This window comes from Brassica oleracea, chromosome C9, assembly GCF_000695525.1.
Source record: "Brassica oleracea var. oleracea cultivar TO1000 chromosome C9, BOL, whole genome shotgun sequence".
Lineage (NCBI taxonomy): Eukaryota > Viridiplantae > Streptophyta > Magnoliopsida > Brassicales > Brassicaceae > Brassica > Brassica oleracea.
In genome coordinates this window covers 13,739,076-13,756,027 of record NC_027756.1, presented here as the reverse complement: position 1 = coordinate 13,756,027, position 16,952 = coordinate 13,739,076, and the positions used below count along the sequence as shown (strand labels likewise).

The window sequence follows — 16,952 nt, the reverse complement described above, 5'->3', positions numbered from 1 at the left end:
CCTCATGAACAAAAAAATGTATTTACGGTATACCAATTAATAAAACAATCAGAAAATTATCATTTCAACATTTTCCTAGCAAAATATACAATATTATTATTCTGAATTATTTAATAGCATAAGAAATTACATGTACACAATATAATTTTAAGAAATAAAACGGTAGTCAGTATTATCATTAACTAATCATGAAAATCCACAATAATTTATGAAAACAAGTATATCATTAGTTTACTACATCCGTTTCGTCGCAAGTGGTATTGAATGACTTTATCTGCATTTGCTTCTTATATATTATAGGGAAACTTCTGTTAGATCGATAGTTTTTTTTTCCTTTTTAATGTTTGATCGATAGTTAATAGAAAGGTAATACTTTTTGTAAAGTTATACAAATATATGGAGGTAAAACCTTTGATTTATGCAATGGAGAATATATGGGCATCATTAATTATCTTTCCAAACAAATTACATGGAATTGTTAAAGGCGACAATTATATCCAAAGGATTGGTGATCGTTTTCCTCGTTAACAAATCTCAAATTCACTCTATTCTTTTACTTTAAAAAGTCATTTTACTACTCAAATAATAGACGATCATATAAACCAGATCGAAATAGAATGACCAATATATACAAAAATTTTATGAAAAGACTTTTGTAGTTCTATCTGAATAATTTTACATTCTATTTTCGAGGAATGTAGGAAAATTTAAAAGTTGAATGCAAAATAGATGATCTGACACATACTTATATACTTTTATTCTTCTTACTGTTGTTTTCATAAACTCTGCTCTCAAACTGGCCAACAATTCCAAACCAATCTTATTTTTGTAAGCTGAACCTAAATTGTCAGCTGTCGATTTGGTTAATAGTTCAGTGAATCAATTAGTTTAAAAATCGAACAGAAATAGTAAACTAGTTATAAAATAAAGATGGAATCGAACCACACCAATTTATAATGATTTAGATACTTTAAAAAAAAATTATTTTTATCATTGTATTCCAGATTTTGAACCAAAAATTAAACTGACGAAAAACAAAATAAACCTAACCAGATTACCCGTTATAACCGAACACCATGCCTGAACCAAAATAATCCCTCCTGTAAAAAAGGTGAAATTTAGATAATGACAAAAAATTAGTATAAGTTGTACAGATAGTCTACCAGCTTCACCGCCCATAACCATTTCCACTTCCGGGTTTCTCGTGTGCTCGTGCAAATATTGAATGGTCCTTTAGAGTTAAGCTTCAAACTCATATTACAAAAAATAAAAAAAACTATATAATAGATTACGGATGTTCATTTCATATGACTGATGAGTGATTCTCAAGTTTCTCTTCTTCCGAAAACAAAACAAAGAGGAAAAGAAAATTCATAATTACAGATAGTTTAGTGGAATTTTTGTCTAATAATTTTTTTTTTAAAATATAAATGGAAAAAGTATTAAACAAAGCTAAAGAATAATAATAAAAACTTTTTCGTCCACCCCCTTCCAAAGGAAAACAAAATGACCATTTCACCCTCACCTTCATCTTCTTCGACATGTCACTACTGCCTCCAACCCCACCAAAGAGAAGGCCAGCCCGTCAAATTGCCAAACCATTTCTCTCTCTCTCTCTCGTCAAACCCATTAACCATAGCCGATAACCCAACGAGATTACCTGTGAAAGTCTCCGTCTTTTCCATCGTTGTCCTTGTGGTAGGAATCAAATTCGTCATCTTCTCTATCAATAGAGAGAGAAAGAGATCTCCTTTCGATATGGGTTTTTGCTTTAAAACCACTTGAGACTAAGAACAACAACAAGAAGAATCTGAAGATGGGTGAAGAAACAAGTGATGAATCAAGAACCAGCATCGACAAAGCAATCGAAGCGATATCTTCACTGATCTCTCTCTCTCACTCAATCAAATCCTTCACCGTCAAATGGCAACTCATCAGAACCAAGCTCGACGAGCTCTACTCCGGCCTCGCCGCCCTCTCCAATCTCGACGACTCCGGACACGACCCGTCTCTCTCCTCCCTAATCTCCGCCGTCCTAATCTCTCTAACCGACTGCTACGACCTCGCCACGCGCTGCGTGAACGTCGCGTACAGCGGGAAGCTCCTGATGCAGAGCGATTTGGACGTGATGGCCGCGAGCTTCGACCGCCACGCGAGGAACCTCTCCCGGATCTACTCCGCCGGGATCCTGAGCCGCGGCTTCGCGATCGTCGTGTCGAAGCCCGGCGGCGGCGCGTGCATGGAGGACGTCAGGTTCTACGTTAGGGATTTGATGACGAGGATGAAGGTCGGAGATCTGGAGATGAAGAGGCAGGCTTTGGTGAAGCTTAACGAAGCCATGGAGGAGGACGATAGATACGTCAAGATTGTGATTGAAGGCAACGATTTGGTTAATCTCCTTGTCGGGTTTCTTGATTCTGAGATTGGGGTTCAGGAGGAATCTGTTAAAGCTTTGTTTTTTATTTCTGGGTTTGGTTCTTACAAGTCTGTTTTGGTTCGGTCGGGTGTGATTCGCCCTTTGGTTAGGGTTCTTGAGAACGGGAGCTCTGTTGGTAGAGAAGCGTCTGCAATGTGTTTGATGAAATTAACGGAGAACTCGGAGAACGCTTGGTCTGTCTCTGCTCAAGGAGGCGTCTCTGCACTGCTAAAGATCTGTTCTTGCGGCGAGTTTAGCGGCGAGTTGATCGCTAGCTCGTGTGGAGTGTTGAGGAATCTCGTCGGTGTTGAAGAGATCAAGAGGTATATGATCGAAGAAGACGATACGATGACCACTTTCATTAAGCTTATTGGCTCAAAGGAAGAGATTGTTCAGGTAAATTCTATTGATCTTTTGCTAAGTATGTGTTCTAAAGATGAGCAGACACGTGAAGTCTTTGTTAGACAAGGAGGAATCCAGGAGCTAGTGAGTGTGTTATCAGATCCCAATCCGTTGTCCTCTTCTAAATCTAAGGAGATGGCGTTAAGGGCAATTGATAACTTATGTTTCGGGTCACCCGGTTGTTTGAATGCATTGATGAGTTGCAAGTTCTTGGATCATTTGCTGTATCTTCTAAGCAATGGGGAGATCTCTGTTCAAGAATCAGCCTTGAAGGTTACGTCAAGGCTCTGTAGCTTACCAGAAGAGGTTAAGAGGATAATGGGAGACGCTGGCTTTATGCCCGAGTTAGTTAAGTTTCTTGACGCTAAATCATTTGATGTAAGAGAGATGGCGAGCGTGGCGTTATACTGTTTGATCTCGGTTCCAAAGAACAGGAAGAAGTTTGCGCAAGACGACTTTAACATTGGATACATTCTCAAACTGCTAGACCATGAAGATGGGAGCAATGCGAGCAGCGATTCGGGTAGCACAAAGTTCTTGATATCTATATTGATGTCTTTAACGAGCTGCAATAGCGCGAGGAGAAAGATTGCGAGTTCAGGGTACTTGAAAAGCATAGAGAAGCTAGCAGAAACTGAAGGTTCGGATGCTAAGAAGCTTGTGAAGAAGCTATCTATGAACAGATTCCGCAGCATGCTAAGTGGTATATTTTTATAGTTTTGTGAATTTTTTTTCTTTCTTGAGTGTATATTTTTACAAAGGTGTTTTTGTTAGTTCTCTTCCCACTAATCCCAGTCCCATGTGACCTCCAAATTCAACTACAAGAATATTAATATAGCTTTAGAATATTTCTTTTTCTTCCTTTATTTTCTTCTTTTGTTATTCTTTCTTTTTAATTTGGTGAAATGAAAACAAAAAGAGTTTTTTTTTTATATAGTGGGTATCTTAAAAAAGTTATCTTTTTAACTCTTTAATATATAGATTAAAGATTCTTCTTAGAAGCTGCAATATTTTGCACTTTTGGGATAATAGTTCTCAATCAAATGGCACTAAACTCAAATTATTTAAGGAATTAAATGATCAAACAAAGCATTTTCTTACCTTGATCCTTTACCCTTGCAACTTTAGTGAAGAAATAAATGGCAATGCGCCTAAATAAGACATACGTTAAGATCCAAGCTAAGAGATTTGGTTAGAAAAATGAAACTGAATTTAAGGAATTGTTTTTCTATGAATGCATGTAATCTTGGAAGTATATATGGAAAAGGGGAAGCACATGGTATCAAGTGATAAAGAAGCATGTGAGGTTTGTGTAGAGATAGAGTGCTATCTCCCATCTACCACACTTCAATTATACAGAGAGAGAGAGAAGTGAGAGTGATGGATCATCATATGAGAATTAAAAAAATGTGTATTTTTGTTACTCAAAACTTGTAGTGTTATGAGTAAGATTTGGAGGCCATGTGCGGTTGGTGGCACACAAATATGCTTATGGTAACACTTGTTCGGCTAATGGCGGCCTAGTAACTCCGGGAGACGATGGTCCTAAAAAAGACGGCTATTACAAGTTTCGGTTATAAGTTGGTAACTTGGTATAGTAGAAGTTGTGAGGATTAAAGTTGGCTATAACAAAATATTTTTTCTTAAAACCAAATGTCTTTTAACTCAACTGAAAAATATCAAAGACAAAGCCTAAAGATAACATGATCGAATCACGTTTGTGACAAAACTAATAATATATGTTGTGATTTTGGGTTTGTGAAAATTACAGACTTGGGTCCATAACCTCCTAAGTATTACATAAAATGACAAGTTTTTGCAAATTAACATAAACTGACCAGCTAACTAGTGCCACAACATTTTTTATCCTCATGTCTTTACATATACGACAATGGACCTACTTATTTGGTGTACGAATTGGACAAAGATTTCCTCTGCGTTTGTGCAGCCAATCATCGTGATTGCTTATCTATCTTCTGCCACTGATGAACATGAAATCCGTTAGAAGAAGAAGACAAATCCGTTGACTAGTTTTTCTTTGTGTGGTCTGGTCAAAACCTTCTCTGCCGTTTGGACTCTCTTAAAAGTCTCTATAATGAGTGAAAATATTTCAATGAGAATGGCACATAAATCCAATTTTACAAAAGTACTCACCTCACAATTCTGAATACCAGGTGGGAATCAACGTTGAAGAGTCAAATTAGGTACAAAACTCATGAGGAAACACTTGGTTCCTTAGAATATTTGTTTTCTTCAACAGAGAAGAGATCATTGGTACGTTGGGGTATGGGACCTCACACACAAACCAAAAGGCCCGGATGTACTATATACGGTGACGAGCCTTTTCATAGAAGGCCTTGAGAGGGGACTTTGTAATGTAATCTCAGATACAAAATCTTCAGGTGATGGATCCGTCTCACTTTTCCAGGAAGTTAACACACGTTTCTCGTTGTGAGGAGTAAGCATACATGAGAGATGTGGGTGGCATCATAGTATCACATGATCCATGGGAGAGCTCAGAGTTTTCCATACTGACAAAGGACTTGATGTGGTTATAGCTGCATAGCCACAGTTCAAGAACAAGGTTGTTGTCAAGATCAAGCATACAACAATACTCATCTTGAGTTTCAATGAATGAACAAAATGATTGTTTTGGTGAGCTCATCAAAGAAGTGAGAACAATTCTACTTTAGTTTCATCTATAAACATATAAACTAATAGAGTCTTGTCCTACTTAGGACACCCAAAGTTGAACACATCATAGTTCACAATACTTGACTTTGTCAAAGTATTTTCTTACTCTCAGGTGCATTAAAGTTTCAGCATCAATCATCAATCCTTTAAATAAGGCGTTGAAACAATCCATTTCCTCCAAGTCTAACCATAAGTCAATTTTCTGTCAAACACACGAGTCAAAACTTTCAGATTCAACACATTCTCAGTTTATATTAACATCAAATACCTTTACAACAATTTTCATTTGCAAAAAGCGATGTATTTTTATCGACCAAATATAGCTGTTTGTGTTATCTCATTCACAGAATACATAGTCTTGGAATCTGAATCACTCTCTTGAATCTGCAATGCGAAAACCGGTTGTTTTGGTTCAGGAAGATCCATTTCTGTAGTAAGCATTGACATGACTTGTGCAATGTTGGGTCTATCCAACGCTTGCTGTTGAATACATAGCAAACCAATCTGAACACATCTCGCTACTTCACTATCAGAACCTGAACTGGATATATCTTGATCCAGTAGATCCGCTCCACCACTTTCTCTCCAACAATCCCATGTCTTAACAATTTGATAGAACACGCAAGCATATATAAGAATCTTGAAACATTTAAATCCAATAATATAAACTCAAGAAGCATAGAGAATGTAATCTTGCTTACATATTCAAGAAGACTCTTGCCTTCCTCTCCAATGGTGAAACTGGAGATCCTCTTTCCCGTTATGATTTCCAGTAGAAGAACTCCAAATGCATAGATGTCTGATTTCTCAGAGAACATTCCTGTCCATGCATACTCTGGAGACATGTATCCTCTGTTCATTTTGGCATACAATTATACCAAGCAAAGGCTTTGATTGAGATTTGTTATAGATGTGTAGGGGAGGCAGATACGTACAGAGTTCCAACAACCCTGCGAGTGTTGGCTTGGTGTTGTGTTCCTTGAAACATCCGAGCTAATCCAAAATCTGATATTTTTGGGTTCATTTCCTCATCCAAAAGGATGTTGCTGACCTTCAAATCACGGTGCACAACCCTGAGACACGAGTCACGGTGAAGATAGAGAAGTCCACAAGCAATACCTTGAATGATTTCGAACCGCTTGGGCCAATCAAGCTCAAGCTTTTTCGTCGAATCTAGCCAAATTAAATGAAAGTGAGCAAAAGAGCATAATATGATGAAAAGAATAGGAAAGATGCAAAGGGACAGACCAAAGATAAAGGTGTTGAGGCTTTTGTTCACCAAGAACTCATAAATCAAAAGCTTTTCCTCTCCTTCGATGCAGCATCCCATAAGCCGAACCAAGTTTCTATGTTGGAGCTTAGAGATGAGTACTATCTCATTCATGAACTCCTGTTTGCCCTGTCCGGAACTGCTAGAAAGCCTTTTTATAGCTATTTCCTTCCCATCTTGCAGCTTTCCCTTTAAGCAAAGTCAGAGATAATCAGTCAAGTGAACAAGGATGATCATGTACAATTTGAATATTAGCAGAGGAAAGAAAATTAAATCTTACTTTATAAACTGGTCCAAAGCCACCTTGACCAAGCTTCTTTTCGATGCTGAAGTTATCAGTGATTGCTAGTATTGTTTGCATGTCAAAGAAGTATACATCTTGTTGTTTCAGTTCTTCCTTCCATGCATCTTCTGAAGTCTCCATTGTTGTAGGAGTTGAACCTATGCAAAACATCCAAGTGTCAGTACTTCAAAAAAACAGAGAAAGAAGGCAACTAAGCATCACAGAGACTCACCATTTTGTTTTGCTTTGTGTCTCCTCCGCCAGAACCAGTAAGAGGCTAAAACCATGATCATGAAAACACAAACGCTGACAGCGCTAGCCACAATAATCTTGGTTCGATTGCTTCCACCTGAAAGATTCACCAGAAGAGTAAAGAAGCAAGAACATGAAGCACAAAGAACAATACTTATGTTTTGTTTCATTTCCTACCCAACTCAGAACTTGCAAGACGGATTGAAAGAACTTCTCCTCCAGCAGAAAACTGCATCACATCGACAAGCTCACGGTACCACACCAAGCATCCAATCTGATCAACGAAGGAAAATGCCATGCAAGAACAGTTTCCAAGACAACGCTGGCTACACTCCTCAGCATTGATCAAGCTTAGATACTCATAAAAATCCGGAGGCTTTACATTTGCAACAACGTCGAAGACGTCTGCACCATTGCCTTGTGTTGTTGTTGTTACAGAAGAGTTCACACGACAAGACAAGTCTGTTCTTCTCACACAACCACCAGTCCAGTTCCTTCTATTCCACTCCTCATCTGATCTTGGTATAAACCCTTTCAAGCATTCACACTTTGGAGGATTAGATCTCACACAAAGCCCATAAGGCCCACATGTATTGTAAACATCACACGAGCTTACTGGTGCCTCAAAGTCAGTAACCCAACCAGAGCCATCGTGCCAACGAATCTTCAACGATCCCTCTGGTGTCAGCGTAGTGTACGACAAGTTAGAGTTTTTTTGTAATGAATAAGTCAAAAAGCCTGTGCCGGCTGCTGCATCTTGAGAAACGCTGAACTGGCTTATATGTGAGTCATCCATCTCCGGTGTGCCGGTGAATCTTTCCCTCGCCCATGGACCGCCTCTCCAGTAGGGTCTTGTTCCTCTCATTATGAAGCCTTGGGGAGGTAGCTGTGTGGTAAGCTCAGCTATGAACTCTCCAGGTGAAGGATCTGTGGGGCTTTTCCAGGAAGACAACACACGTTTGTTGTTATTAGGAACATTATACATCACAGATGATTGAGGTAGCATAGTATCACCGAGATGCTCAAAGCTTTGCCATAAGATTCTTCCGGAAACTGAATCGACCAGGACGAAATTGCCATTGTCTAAAAGCTCACCGCGGAGTTCGTTAGATGAGAAAGTTTCTCCTATGGACCAAATGAGATCTTGTTCTTCTCCCTCGAGCAAGACAAGGCTCCCATTGGTGCTGAGAGTGAGATTCGCCGGTGTTTTTGTGACTGGCTTATCTCTGTTACCCACCCAGACAACGACCTGAGGAGTTATGTTCTTGAACCAGACACCAACATACTGATTCCGAGTATTGTTAGGACTGAAGAACCCAAACTCGTAAGATCCGTCAGGGGAGCTTAGAGTTTGTCCTATTGACAAAGGATTTGCTTTGGTGATAGCTGCATAGCCATAACTTGAGAATTTGAACAGCAAGAAGAGGAAGAAAGAAAAGAATAAAATATCAATCTTTCTCATAATGATATACAAGAGCTCTTCTAAAGATTTCAATTTATGACAAAAAGCTTGTCTGCATAAAGTCAATAACAGAACAAACTTCCTTCGTGTGCATCTTACCAGATACGAAGCCTCTTGGATGCATCCATGGAGGCTAACTTATTTTATATATTTTAAATTATTATAATAAGCCCTCTAGACCGCAGTTTAAAAAAGACAAATCATAGACCACATTGACCTGTAGAATCACTATATCTCCATTCACATTTAAATAAAACAAAAGTGTGTCTATTTTTCATTAGTTTATTAGAGATTTTATATATATTCCATGTTGCTTGAGCAGAGATAACTTTGAATAATCAACAACTACTTTTCATCTAACCAATCCCATGATAAACAAAGTATTCACATTCCATATCTTCTACTTGTTAAGCAATGGAACTCGGATGATGAGTATTACCTGAAGATTCACAATAATGGAGGTACGACTTTTGATGGGCGGCTTCCACTATTGGGCCCCAGGGCCAAGACTTTGAAAATTGACATCTCATTCATTGCATTTATTACACAATATATTGTGATTATAAACTTCCACAGCTCCACAAAACGATATACACCTGTTTTGAGCCAACGAAACATTTGTATTTAACAGCAATAAAAAAAAGTGAGATCTGAAAATGTTGTTATAAAAGTGGTGAGATCTCAAAATCTTACTAAGAGCTAACCTGAAACGCTGTGGGTATCTAAAGCATCACCCTTGAAACATTGCATCTCGTTGAGGCATTTCACCGAACACTTACAGAGCGTAATCCAGACGTCTGAAGACATACAAATTCCAAGCCTTGCTAATGTGGTCGGACCTGAAACCTATATAGCAGTGTCCCACACCATCTGGGTTTAAATACATCTAAGTCAAAGTCGACGACTTTAAAGCGAGAACATCAGTGCTGAGAGACGCAAGAGAATGTGATCCAATTTGGAGATTAGCTAAGAAAGGAAAGAATGAGAAAGAAGAATAAACACACTGGAAGAGCCAGAAGGTTAGACTAAGTTTAAAAGGAGTAGAAGACTCTAGGTGCATCAGAGGGTTTGCGGTCACACGTTTTCAGCACATGCGGACGTTAGGGTTTGTTAGATCGACTCTGTTTTTAGACCGACATGATTGAAGAACAAATCCTTAACAAGTGGTACGTATCAGAGACCATGCTCTTTTGATTCACGGAGTTGTAAGCTAAGTTTTGTAACAATGAGTTTAATTCACTTTTGCAATATCTCAATAATATTTGGTTCATGAATCTATACATAGTGAAGTAGATATATACTTATCGTCCTTTGATTACAGATTGTGTTAAGTCATTGACAGAGAAAATATGTTTAGACTCAGACTCTGACGTGAAAACATCGTTTATAGTTTGCGCCGCAAATATAGGCTGCTTTGGTGTTGGTAGATCTGTTGTTGAAGTAATCATGGACAGTAGTTGAAGAGTGTTGGGTCTGTCCGAGGCTTCATGTTGAACACATAGAAGACCAATCTGAACACATCTCGCAACTTCGTATATGTTGCATGAGTCAGTAAGATCTTGATCAAGAAGATCCGCTCCCCCGGTCTCACACCAAGACTCCCAAGCCTGAGTACAATAAGAATACATTTTCATGTCTATACTTACAATGAGAATCAAATCAATCACAGTAAACATGTCACTTACGTATGCAAGAAGGCCTTTGCTCCCATCTCCAAAGCTGAACCTTGAAATCTTCTTGCCGCTGATGATTTCCAACATGAGAACTCCGAGGCTATAGATGTCTGACTTCTCGGAGAACAACCCTGCCCATGCGTACTCAGGAGACATATATTCTCTGTGATAACATCAAATAGTTTAGTGTATATGATTATGAGTATGAATCCTTGTTAACCATGTTGTTGTAAAGAGAGATTCTTACAGAGTTCCTACAACTCTTCGAGTGTTGTCCTGATATTGTGTTCCCTGAAACATCCTAGCCAATCCGAAATCCGATATTTTTGGGGTCATCTTCTCATCCAGAAGAATATTGCTAACCTTGAGATCTCGGTGAATGACCCTAAGGCGCGAGTCACGGTGGAGATAGAGAAGTCCACGTGCAATACCTTGAATGATATCGAATCTCTTTGCCCAATCAATCTCTAGCTTTAGAGTTGAATCTATAGGCAATAGTATAAAATAGGTTAGTGACTATATTAGCATAAGATGGAAGGAGTTAAATGGAATAAAAGAACATACCAAAGAGGAATATATCAAGGCTTTTGTTCACCATAAACTCATAAATAAGTAGCTTCTCTTCTCCTTCGATACAGTACCCCAATAACCGAACCAAGTTCCTATGTTGTAGTTTTGAGATTAGTCTTATTTCATTCAAGAACTCTCCTGTACCCTGATCAGAGCTACTTGAAAGGCGCTTAGCCGCTATTTCCTTCCCATCTAGCAGCTTTCCCTGGAAGAACAGTTTCAGATAGATATATATATATGGCAGAACAAAAAGAAAAAGCAAATAAAATAGAATGTCACATACCTTGTACACTGGACCAAATCCACCCTGACCAAGTTTATTTGAGGAACTGAAATTATCAGTAGCAGTTCTTATGGTATGCATCTCAAAGAAATTTACACTTGAGATATCTTGTGGTTCGAAATCATTCTTCCATGCATTTTGTGAAGTGTTGATGCGGACAGGAGTTGGTTCTACAAGAAACAAATGTATTAGCTAGTGCTTGATATCTAGCAGTTTAGCATCCAAAGTATTTGTGCTAAGTTTTGCAGTGTCTAACCTTTTTGTTTGGCTCTGTATCTCCAGAACATAAATACGGTAAAGACCAAGATAGCGAAAATCGAAAGACAAGCAGTAGTAGCTATTATAATCTTGGTTCTATGGCTACCAGCTGAGATATTTAACCAAAAAAAAAAACAAGAAACTCTAAGCCATGCTGTTACAAAACATTAAACTCTAGAAGAAATGTGTTTCAGTCTTACCCAATTCCGAACTGGCAAGACGAATGGAGATAGTTTCTCCATTGGACATAAACTGAACTGTGTCTACTAGCTTTCCGTTCCATACTAAGCATCCAATCCCACTTATATAGGCAAAGGCTGTACAAGAACAGTTTCCTAGACAGCCCTGGTAACACATGTCTGCATCAAGAAAGCTTGCAAACTGGTGCAGATCTGGAGTCTTTACATTAGTCATACGATAGAAGATGTCTGTGTCTCTGCCTTGTGTTTTAGTAGAAGATTTAGCCTGACAAGATAGCTGTGTACGTCTCACACACCCACTAGTCCAGTTCCCTTTCCTCCATTCCACATCTTTCTTTGGAACAAACCCTTTCAAGCATATGCACCTCGGGGTACTAGATCTCACACACAAACCAAAAGGACCACAAGTACCGTATATATCACATGAGTGTTCTGGTTCTGTAAGGTGATGCATCCATTTTTGGCCTTGATCCCAATAAATCTCCATGTTCCCCTCTGGCGTTAGGGTAAGATAGGATAGATTAAAGTTTCTTAAAGTGGAGTAAGAGAAAGATCCTGTACCGGTTGCTAGATCCTGGACAACGCTGAATGGACTTACATATGACTCATCAAACTGTGGAAAGCCAGTGAATCTTGTTTTCGCCCATGGACCAGTTCTCCAGTAAGGCACTGAGCCTCTTCTTATGAGGCCTTGTAAAGGGACTTGCGATGTAATCTCGAGAGAAAAGTTCCCAAGTGAAGGATCACTGTAACTTTTCCATGAAGTCAGTTCCCGCTTCTTGCCATGGGAAAGATCATACATCAGCGTTGACTGAGGAAGCATAGTATTACCAAGATTCTCAAAGCTTTCCCATATAGTTGTTCTTGAGACATCATCGATCAGAACGAGATTTCCAGTGTCTAGAAGCTCGGCATGAGATCTGCTTGATGTGAAAGAAGCTTCTCCTGTTAACCAAATCACAGCTTGTTTCTCATCAACTATGATCAGGCTCCCGTTTCTGCTGATGGTGAGATTTGCTGCAGAGCTTGTAACTGGTTTATCTCTGTTAGCGACCCAGACAATTACCCGAGGAACAATTTTCTTGAACCAGATCCCAACATACTGATTCCCAGTATTGTTAGGACTGAAGAAGCCTAACTCATAGAACCCACCAGGGGAGCTCAGAGTCTGTCCTATTGACAAAGGGCTTGATGAGTTTATAGCTGCATAAACACAAGTTGTGAATATGGTTAGTAAGAAAGAACAAGCAAATAAAACCATACCCATCTTTCTCTAGTGTTTTACTATTTTTTCTGTGAAAAGATAAGCAAAACTTCATGTATCTTCTTTGTTCAGACTGTTGCTTTGAATATAATAAGCACTAAAATATAACGTAATGACGTGTAAGTCAATGAAAATTCATATTCAACCAATAAAAAGAAAGTCAAATAAAAAAAGGAAAAGACAAATACAGAGCTGGAAATTGCGCCCATCTTACTGTCCACAAAGAAGTTAACGTGTAGTAGTCCACCTAAGTCAACTTTTTACACAGCAAACAAGTTAGGAGTTTTTGAAAATCTCCAAGAAGAACGTGCAAGTTAATATCTTTATGGGCTTTAAAAATCACCTCCACTCGTGGTGACCGGCCTATTAAACCGTGCATCTAGTTCAACCATTTAATCAAATATTGGAAGACATGACAGTTGAAACAATATGTGCACAAGTGTTTGTAGCCGACATCGGCGACTAAAAGAACGATCTAGCATTCAAAGTAACTGCGATGTGGCGGGACCTTAAGTTGTAGACTTTGACCAGCCGCAGCATAAATGCCCAAGAACGTAAGAGGAAACGACACCACTGAGTCAAGATGCTTGAAAAAATAGTTATTTTTTTTATATTAACTATTAAAGACAACTAGGTTTTTGTCGCGCAGATAGTAGGGCTGTTCGTTTGGTTGCCGCAGGTACCGGCGGCAGCGGCAGCGTCAACATTCTGCGTCAACTCTTGTTCGTTTCGTTGACGCAGGAAACTGCGTCTGACGCCGCGTCCGAACGCCGTGTCCTGCGGCTGACGCCGATAAAATCTGCGGTCGCGATATAGTATGCGGCAGCGGCAGCGGCAGCGTCAGCGTCTGCGAAACGAACAACAACTGTCCTCATTGACGCTGCCGCCGCCGCTGACGCTGCCGCTGCCGCTGACGCCGAAACCTGCGGCAACCAAACGAACAGGACTAGTGTAGCCTAAATTCTGTTCTAAATTTATAAAAAGTTTAAGATTACCTTAAAAATGCTAAAAATAAAATATATCTATTAAAAACTGATGGCAGTAGTTTTATATTAGACACAAAATGTCCTACATCGGTAGTTAGAAGATATATTTAGTAACATATAAGATTTTTAACGATAAAACCCCTCAAGTAAGTTTCATTTGGATAAATACCCCCTCAATTATGTATCTAATGTAAAAACCCCTCAAGTTAAGTATCTTAATGTATAAGCCCCTCCGTCTACAGTGACGTTTAATTAAAGTACTGCGTACTGTTTTTTTAAGAAAAACAACAAGCATGCTGAAAAACGACACTACAATGGCACGATGTGTCTTTTCATGTTCTTCAATCATCATATCGAGAAAATAAAAATCCCCGATTCATCTAACCCTAATTTTGGAGATGAAGAACACTACCTTAGCGAGGGAGAGGACTGAAGATTACTAGTACGCAATTAGAGTCCTTGACAAGGTCTGATATGATCTGTTGATGAAGCTTCAGCGCTATTGAAGAAGAAGAATGGGGTAAATTGGAGATAACGAGTCTTGACAATGATAGAAATATTTCTACAGACCTCAAAACTTTGTGGTTTCTTAGATACAGGCTGGGGTTTGTGAGATTTTGAGTGTCGGACAGATTGGTGAAGAAAGAGACAAGTCAGAAACACGGGATATATTTACTGTGAAAGGAACTGGTAACATGACAAGGTAAATGTCTATTTTTCTTACTTTCTATTTATGTAGGTTCAACTGAGAGATTTGGTTTCATCATATGTTAGCAAAAATTGTTTCTTCATTCTTCTCAGGACACTTTATGTCCGGTTGATGTTGGAGGGTATTGGGCAGCTGATGGATCATATAATGGTGGTGAGACAAGATGCTGCAGAGTTGATTTTGAAAACCAAAGTTTTAAGATGCTCTTAGTATGCTGAGCAATTTACAAGGATGTATGCACATCATAAGGCATGGATGGACTAGGCTAGACAATAGATGCACTCTGCTATATCTTATTTTGTTGCTAACTCTGTTTCTTATTTGATTTTTCATTTTAACTTGGTTAAGGTTTTACTAGAGCCATATTATTTAGAAAATTTTAAGGTCTTCGTAAAACCATCACTATTATGGAATTTCATGTAAACTGGTTTCAAGTCTTAGTAAAACAATCTTTATTTTGATGTTATCATGTTTTATGTTTTCTATCTTTAAATCACCAACAATGTAAAAAATTAAGCAACTAATAACGTGAGCACTGATCACCAACATAAACACATGGTCTTCACCTGAAATTGCTCCACATCATAATATAAAACCAAATTTTCTTTGTGGCGTAGTGGTATAAAAGTTTTCTTAGCAAAAACAATCATAATATAAAATCAGAAATAGAAAATCCCCTCGAGATTCAAAACAAAAGATCAGAAATCATAATATAGAGCTATCCTAACTTACCTAAACGAAGAATAAATAAAGAAGATTGGAGATCCAAAGGAACTCAGATGAAGAAGAAGAAGAAGATTGGGGATATTTGGTCTGAGAAGAAAAGGAATAAAGAAAACACCGTGACGTTTTTTAAAATCTCTGAAACGCAGCGTTGGAACTTAACGACCAATACTACTCAACATTTAACGTCACGTGTAGAGGGAGGAGCTAATACATTAAAAAACACGACTTGAGGGGTTTTTACATTACATACATAATTGAGGGGTTTTTATCCTAATGAAACTTACTTGTGGGGTTTTAGTGTTAAATATCCTAATATATAAGATAAATGACTCACTCCACTCATTACCAATTTGTTTTAGATTGTAAGCTCATCTAGTTTAACATTTTAGGTGTTACTTTGTTATTTATTTTCTTGATAAACTTCTTTTGTAGTAAGCTAATGTGTTTAAGATTTTTTTCTAATATTTTTTGAAGTAAAATCTTGTTCCTGGTATTAATGTGAGTTGGCAATTTTTTTAAAGTATATTCACATCAATTAAATAACATTCACAGTTTATTTTTCTTACTAAAAACACCATTACCTCAGAAAAATATAGAGAAAATTTTACTTATACACTTTTTTTGATACCACTATTCAACTTTACCATCAATCAAAATGAATTTTCATAAATACTACATTCATTAATGTATAAAAGACAATACTGCCCTTAACTTATCTTCAACTCATATCTCTCTCCCTCTCTCTCTCTCTCTCTCTCACTCTAACCTCAAAATATTGAATCCTCAGCAAGAATCACAACTTGTAAGTAATTTTCTCAGATTTTGTTGTTTCGATCTAAGAGAAAGAGTTATCTATTAATAGTCGGATCTAAGAGAAAGATTTCCGATAGTGAACATTGAGTTTTTGAAAATTTATAACCCTTTATAAATCTAAGTTATTTAGTAATGTAATTGACATGTTCAGTTCCCGACACTCATGAAAGAAGCGTATGTTCAAGCTTATATGAGAGCCACAACCCTGCCATCACACATTTGCTTCGATCTACAATGGTAATCACCAAATTCATCATTGGCTCTTGTTTTTTTCTTGTCTTATTGACCAATCATTGACATTTTTTAGTTTCTTCTTGTGTCTTAGATTGCAGAGTATGTTCCCTTTATCAGTGATAAAAGGTATGCTACAACGCAAGTGAAGGCTCCACCTCAGCTGCAGAAAACAATGTGTTAAATAACTCAGTTTCTGTTGCTCTTTCTTGCATTTTTGTCTCATATGTCAGTTGTTTCCTATGATTTGATGTCTCACATCAACTATTTATGAGTGCAGGGTGCTGTTCGAGTGTTGACGGTAAACCATGGATTTGTTTACGAACCTTATGCACTTCATGAGAAAATTTCGTGGTGGCGAAGGTAAGTTTGGCATTACACTTACCTTTATTACTTATATGTTTTGAGAAATGCTATTTCTAAAGCCAAGAGCCAACATGTCTGTATTTCTTTCACTAGT

At 38.1% G+C, this 16,952-nt stretch overlaps 3 protein-coding genes and 1 long non-coding RNA gene across 10 annotated transcripts; 2 read left to right on the top strand and 2 right to left on the bottom strand.

Moving 5' to 3' along the window:
• The first annotated feature begins 1,556 nt into the window (after positions 1-1,556).
• LOC106318734 (vacuolar protein 8) lies at positions 1,557-3,684 on the top strand. The gene has a single exon (XM_013756846.1). The coding sequence runs from the start codon at positions 1,817-1,819 to the stop codon at positions 3,533-3,535; it is 1,719 nt and encodes a 572-aa protein (XP_013612300.1). The 5' UTR covers positions 1,557-1,816; the 3' UTR covers positions 3,536-3,684.
• Positions 3,685-4,677: 993 nt separating this feature from the next.
• LOC106318213 (G-type lectin S-receptor-like serine/threonine-protein kinase At1g61370) lies at positions 4,678-9,848 on the bottom strand. Of its 6 annotated transcripts, none has more exons than XM_013756093.1 (9): positions 9,484-9,836; positions 7,495-8,703; positions 7,298-7,414; positions 7,063-7,223; positions 6,761-6,971; positions 6,448-6,685; positions 6,214-6,364; positions 5,781-6,112; positions 5,619-5,714 (listed from the first exon to the last, which is right to left on the bottom strand). In XM_013756093.1, the coding sequence occupies exons 1-8, from the start codon at positions 9,584-9,586 to the stop codon at positions 5,819-5,821; spliced, it is 2,484 nt and encodes an 827-aa protein (XP_013611547.1). In that variant the 5' UTR covers positions 9,587-9,836; the 3' UTR covers positions 5,619-5,714; positions 5,781-5,818. The 6 variants fall into 6 exon arrangements, 5 of the variants coding, with proteins under 5 accessions (XP_013611550.1, XP_013611547.1, XP_013611546.1 ...); XM_013756094.1 differs by lacking the exon at positions 5,619-5,714 and adding an exon at positions 9,219-9,375 and having other exon boundaries at positions 5,819-6,112; positions 9,484-9,838; XM_013756096.1 differs by lacking the exons at positions 5,619-5,714; positions 9,484-9,836 and adding an exon at positions 4,678-5,102 and having other exon boundaries at positions 5,863-6,112; positions 7,495-9,218.
• Positions 9,849-9,995: 147 nt separating this feature from the next.
• On the bottom strand, positions 9,996-13,257 carry LOC106318214 (G-type lectin S-receptor-like serine/threonine-protein kinase SD1-29). 2 transcript variants are annotated; one of them, XM_013756098.1, is made up of 8 exons: positions 13,242-13,257; positions 11,764-12,966; positions 11,562-11,672; positions 11,306-11,475; positions 11,017-11,227; positions 10,700-10,937; positions 10,465-10,615; positions 9,996-10,386 (listed from the first exon to the last, which is right to left on the bottom strand). In XM_013756098.1, exons 2-8 carry the CDS (start codon positions 12,584-12,586, stop codon positions 10,081-10,083), a joined length of 2,010 nt encoding a protein of 669 aa, XP_013611552.1. In that variant the 5' UTR covers positions 12,587-12,966; positions 13,242-13,257; the 3' UTR covers positions 9,996-10,080. The 2 variants fall into 2 exon arrangements, with proteins under 2 accessions (XP_013611552.1, XP_013611551.1); XM_013756097.1 differs by lacking the exon at positions 13,242-13,257 and having other exon boundaries at positions 11,764-13,087.
• Positions 13,258-14,306: 1,049 nt separating this feature from the next.
• LOC106318215 lies at positions 14,307-15,191 on the top strand. The gene is made up of 2 exons (XR_001265306.1): positions 14,307-14,716; positions 14,815-15,191. It is a non-coding gene; the product is annotated as an uncharacterized LOC106318215 (long non-coding RNA).
• Positions 15,192-16,952: the final 1,761 nt, after the last annotated feature.

Bases quoted from the DNA above. Each gene is read 5' to 3' on its own strand.
- LOC106318214 (XM_013756097.1), bottom strand. From the start codon at position 13,030: ATGGGTATGGTTTTATTTGCTTGTTCTTTCTTACTAACCATATTCACA. The intron at 11,673-11,763 runs GTAAGACTGAAA...TAAATATCTCAG, and splicing joins TCTTGCCAGTTCGGAATTGG to CTGGTAGCCATAGAACCAAG. The intron at 10,938-11,016 runs GTATGTTCTTTT...TATTGCCTATAG, and splicing joins CCTTGATATATTCCTCTTTG to ATTCAACTCTAAAGCTAGAG.
- LOC106318213 (XM_013756093.1), bottom strand. From the start codon at position 9,586: ATGTCTTCAGACGTCTGGATTACGCTCTGTAAGTGTTCGGTGAAATGC. The intron at 7,224-7,297 runs GTGAGTCTCTGT...TGTTTTGCATAG, and splicing joins ACACAAAGCAAAACAAAATG to GTTCAACTCCTACAACAATG. The intron at 6,365-6,447 runs GTACGTATCTGC...CAAAATGAACAG, and splicing joins CGCAGGGTTGTTGGAACTCT to AGGATACATGTCTCCAGAGT.
- LOC106318734 (XM_013756846.1), top strand. From the start codon at position 1,817: ATGGGTGAAGAAACAAGTGATGAATCAAGAACCAGCATCGACAAAGCA.